Here is a 5000-nt window from a genome sequence, read left to right as displayed (position 1 = left end):
GGCTGTAGCAAACGAGTTTATTCAGCGCATGAAGACTCCACAATACATTGAGATGGGACTTCATTCAATAGATCATAGCCAAAGAAACATTGAGACAATGGTCATTATCTTTTATCATTCTGTATTGTCACCTTGGCGAATCCGAAAAGTAGGAGGATGCTAGTGTCTCTTATAGATATGTACCTAGATAACAGTGCCCCAAGTGCCGTCCATCCCAAATTCTAGAAGCCCCTAGAACATGCGACCCCGTATTCGCCAATTCTGGGGATCTATCTTCGCCGAACTCCAGTTCGGGACATGTTATTCACTCTTTGGTTCCCATGATTCGGGTGACTTCGACCAGAGCACCTTCACCAGTTCTGGGGACCTACTTCTTCAGGATCTGGGACTCAACCAGGCCAGGTAACCCTCGGGTCAGGTGATCTGTGGTCCCTAGTTCGGGGAGTGTCCGGTTTTGGTCACCCTTAACCGAAGAGCAACTTAAAGAAGCTTCGAACTACCGTCGGCTCCTGCTGACGTGCAGTCACTTTACGATAATTTCCTAACAGCATCCGTGGCTTGCTTCTCTCTCTCTCTCTCTCTTTCATCGTGCACTGTTTACACGACAGCGTCTTCTTGAATGCGGATTAGATTCTGGAAACTGGAATCCCTGTCCCTAAACGATTTCGATTTATTCTTCCCCCGATTCCTCCTAAACGATTTCACCCTTTCAGTCAAGTCCTCCTTCAGGAGGATCGTAGTTCTTTTGGGACAAACCTTCAGACCCACCTCTCCTTAAAGTGTAACACTTTCAAAACTAAAGATGTCTGATTTCACCGGAATTAATTTTAGTACTTCCCAAAGTCAGTAACAGCTAAATAGATTACACAAAAACTCTTTCGTTTTTTTTTATTTGAAATAGATTATTCTATCCCCAAAACGTCGTCTGCTTCAGCAATTCTCTCAAAACCTACCCGCAGCGCCATCTACACCGCAGATATCATGCATTGTGTTCGATGAATGGTGATCGTATCGAGTGCCACAGGTTATCTAAGATCAAACTTAGGAATGATGTAAATGAAGAAAGAACTACTGAGGAAAATACACGATTAGGATGAAAAGGAGAAAAGAGGCGGAGAATGATAATTAATATATTAATAACATATAAAACTCAGAAAGACAGAGAAAAAAGCTTACGATAACCGCTCAGCATCAGTGATATTATTCACGTATAGAACATACATGGGGAGCTAAATGGTGGAGCTAGATTCTCTAACAATAATAAAAAGTTGCCTTTTTTAAAGCATATACAAAACAAATGATAAGAGATATTATTTTGGGAAATCCAAATTAAATTTATTAGATGGATAAGCTTATAAAAATAAAACCAGGAGAAATGATAAGTGAATAACAAAGAAATTACATAAAGAGAATAAATACAACAAAAGGGAGAATAAAAGAATACAAGACGGAAGACAGGGTGTTGTCAGGACTTCCGACGTCATTGGTAATTAATCATGTAATTCAAGTTGGCTAGATAAGGTCGTGCAGTACAGGAATAACTACGAAAAAAACACTTGTCATTTGCTGAAACGGTTTGGTATGATCTTAGCGATACTCGTAGTAAAGCTTTCTTTTTAGAATTATTTTATTACAGTATGTAAACAATCTAAAATAATGTACCTAACTTGTGAACAGAATAGTTATTTTTATCGAGTAATAAGTCACCATAATGAACCTTATTTCAGGCACACTTAAGCCGAGATGAAAAAAGAAGATCTGCATTATGTTGCAGACATCATTGTTTATAAAGCTCGTGGTATCTAGGAAGTGTAGTGTGAACATACTGCAGGATTGCGTAGGAGCACACTTCAAAAAAGTTTAATCCGTCACGTTTTCTATCTTTGCTTAGTTTAAGTGTCCAAATATAGCATTGCAGAAACAACATAAACGCAGCTAAGTATCAATGTTGTAACAACATGAAAACATTTTCAGAGAGATATTCCGGTTCAAATTAATAGCCCATTACTATGCCGTCTATCCACACATCTTGGCTGTTGTCAGAGATATTTAAGGAGTCGAAAATATTCTCAAAAGACGATGAAAAACTCTCAGTATCGCTGAATATCGTCTGTTTTGCTGCAGAACGATTGGGTTAGTAAACAACTCATGATGTCATCGGAACTATTACTAAAAATGGCGCTGTATGCTGTGTTTTAGAATGCAGATTAGCAGACGACAAATATTTTTTGTAAAATGTCCCTCAATTAGGATTTTTGAGATATTTGTTTTAAACATGGTTCTCGTGAAAATAGATAAAATTGCAAAAGAGAAAATGCAAAATTATACCTAAGCTTGGTGGCTCCCCTCTAAGGGAGGACCCCCCCCCCCCAAAAAAAAAAAATATATATATATACATATACACACATATATATATATACTATAGTTTTCTCCCTTGGTAGATCCCAGTCCCTTCTTTCTGGAAGCTTCCGACATCATAAGCTCCTCAATACGTCCTTCATACAAGTTCCACTTGCCGGAGACCCCGACTTCACTCCAATTCCATAGTTTCCTCCTTCAGAGATCGTAGAACTTTACGATATATAGGATCCTCCCAAGTCTATATCTACCCCTCTTCGAGTTTTCCATTCCCAAGACGCTCAGAATAACACTAGCTATATTACGTTCTTCCCAGTCATTTTACATACTTCGGGACCGCAGGTTCCTCCCTAATCGATCTCAGCACAAGCGGCACAATAGGTTCCTCCCATCCTCCTACTTTTGGATATCGTCATGGCGCGAATGGAGTTCAAATTCCATTCTATTTTCTTATGTGACAAAGAAAAAAAAAAAAAAAAAAAGTCCTGGCCCCCATTGCTCGCGACTCCCACCGCCGGAGGAGGCGTCAGCGTTAGCGTCGGACGTCGGCCACGTCCTCTTCGTGCAGGTTCGCCGCCGCCGAGGGCATGGGAGTCGCCACAGGGGGCCGCATGCAGAGGCGCGCATGCGTGATGCTGTGCATGCTACTACCCGCAGGTGTCTTCGACGAGCGGGCCAAGCGGCAACCTCCCCCCCCGGTACCAGGGCCTCACTCAGGAGGGGTCCAGGGCTCCAGAGCCGCCCCACACCACCACCACTTCTTCCTCCTCCACTTCTTCCTCCTCTTCCTCCTCCACCACCTCCTCCAACACGAAAAATAACAACAATAACAACAATAACACCACCTCTGCCCCGCTAATCCTCAACCTGTCCAACATCCAGGGCGGAGGCGGGCTCCTCATCCTCAACAGTGCCGGAGGCCCCCCGGGGGGTTCAGGCCCCCACGGACCCCACTTAACGGCAGCCCCCTTGACGTTGACGTCGTACCTGGGACAGCCCCCAGGAACCACGGGGGCGTCAAGTATAGCGGCGGGGCATCTGCAGGTGACCCACTGCCCACCGCCTCCCACCCAGGCCCACGTGGTCCACCAGGGCCCCTCCCCCGTCGTGCACCACACCAGCCATCAGGGCCCACCACAACACCACCACCACCACCATCACCACCACCAACACCACCACCCGGCCCACGGGCCCAACCCACATCACCACCTGCAACATCAACAACAGCAGCAGCAGCAGCAGCAACAGAAGCAACAACAGCAACAGCACGCGAATCACCAGCAACAAACCAACTCTGCGCAACATCACTCACAGGCATCCCATATCCAAACCAGCCTTCTTGTTAAACGGGAGGTAGCTTCTGCCGCTGCGGCCGCTGCCGCCGCCGCCGCCGCCACCGCCGCCGCCGCTGCCGCCGCAACAGCCAACAGTGGAGGGGAGGTCGCTAGTAAGGCAGACGTCATCGAGAGCTTGAAACTGGACGCAACCAACGGGAACCTGACCCTCGACTCGGGGACCTTTGCCAATCTTGTGTCGAGTCTCGAAGCCGGAGAGCCTCACCAGAACCAACCGACCAAGGACACTTTCTTGGGAATCAAGGCCGAGCTCTCGGACCTCTCCGTGGAGCGGAACGAACTCTTTACCGACACCCTGGACCTCTCCCCGGACGATATCCAGAAGACTCTCTCGGCCAACATGCCCCCGGGGTCGTGCCACCGGAAGACGCCGAGCAACTCCGACGTGAACCCGATGGACTTCATCGACAACGACATTACGTCACCTGAAGACGACGTTCTCGTGAACCTTGACGCCTTCGACATGCTCGGCGACTTCCCAGACCTGGACCACTACGAGACCTCCCCCGCTGGCAACATGAACAGCAACAACAGCAACAGCAGCACCAGCACCAACAACAGCGGGAAGTCGGTGACTACGCAGAGTCAGCAGACGATGCGGATGGAGTATCGCGAAAATACGGCCAACATTACGGACTACTCTCCGGAATGGGCCTATCCCGAGGTGAGATAACCCGAGACCACAACCACTATCACCACCACCACAACCACCACCAACACCACCACCACCACTACCACAATCACTACCACTACCATTATCGTGCGCTGGTGATGTAATCGAAAAAGTCCAGGTCTCGCATTCGCTTAGTTGTGGGTTCGAATCCCACATCTCTCCTCTGATTCTCATCAGTAACTGTTGATGACCAGCCTCAACAGTCCAAGTACGCATAAGGCAAAGGTGACGGCTTTGGCCACAACTACTCAACGCCTTCTGGCGTAGGCACCTTGCCTTATCTCATCATTCTACCAACACCACTAAACCATAACCACTACCGCTCGAGAGGGTGTCTGCCAAGACTGTCCCATACAAGCGCGCACGCGCGCGCGCATACACACGCACACACACACACACACACACACACACACACACATGGACAGCCCCCCCCACACACACACGATCGCGCACACACAATGTTGTGTGTGCGTGTTTAGTTAAGTGTATGTTTCCGTGTGCTTGTGCATAAATGCATTTATGGATATATAAGCGTTTTATATTTATATATATATATATGTGTGTATATATATATATGTATGTATATATATGTATATATATACATATGTATATGT

The 5000-nt window shown here is 46.9% G+C and overlaps 1 protein-coding gene across 7 annotated transcripts in view; it reads left to right on the top strand.

Annotated features, from left to right (window-relative positions):
- The window catches only part of Camta (Calmodulin-binding transcription activator), a 404381-nt gene that overhangs the window by 326215 nt on the left and 73166 nt on the right, over positions 1-5000 (top strand). For 6 of the 7 annotated variants that reach the window (XM_076177798.1, XM_076177799.1, XM_076177797.1 and 3 more), the window contains one exon: positions 3016-4377. In XM_076177798.1, the coding sequence (XP_076033913.1) occupies positions 3016-4377 (1362 nt within the window). The remainder of the gene's footprint in view (positions 1-3015; positions 4378-5000) is intronic. The other variant, XM_076177796.1, reaches the window with a different exon arrangement.

This window comes from Oratosquilla oratoria, chromosome 41 (assembly GCF_046742065.1).
Source record: "Oratosquilla oratoria isolate Oo_2021 chromosome 41, ASM4674206v1, whole genome shotgun sequence".
Classification (NCBI taxonomy): domain Eukaryota; kingdom Metazoa; phylum Arthropoda; class Malacostraca; order Stomatopoda; family Squillidae; genus Oratosquilla; species Oratosquilla oratoria.
The sequence above is the reverse complement of the archived record's forward strand: the minus strand, read 5'-3'. Positions and strand labels throughout refer to the sequence as shown.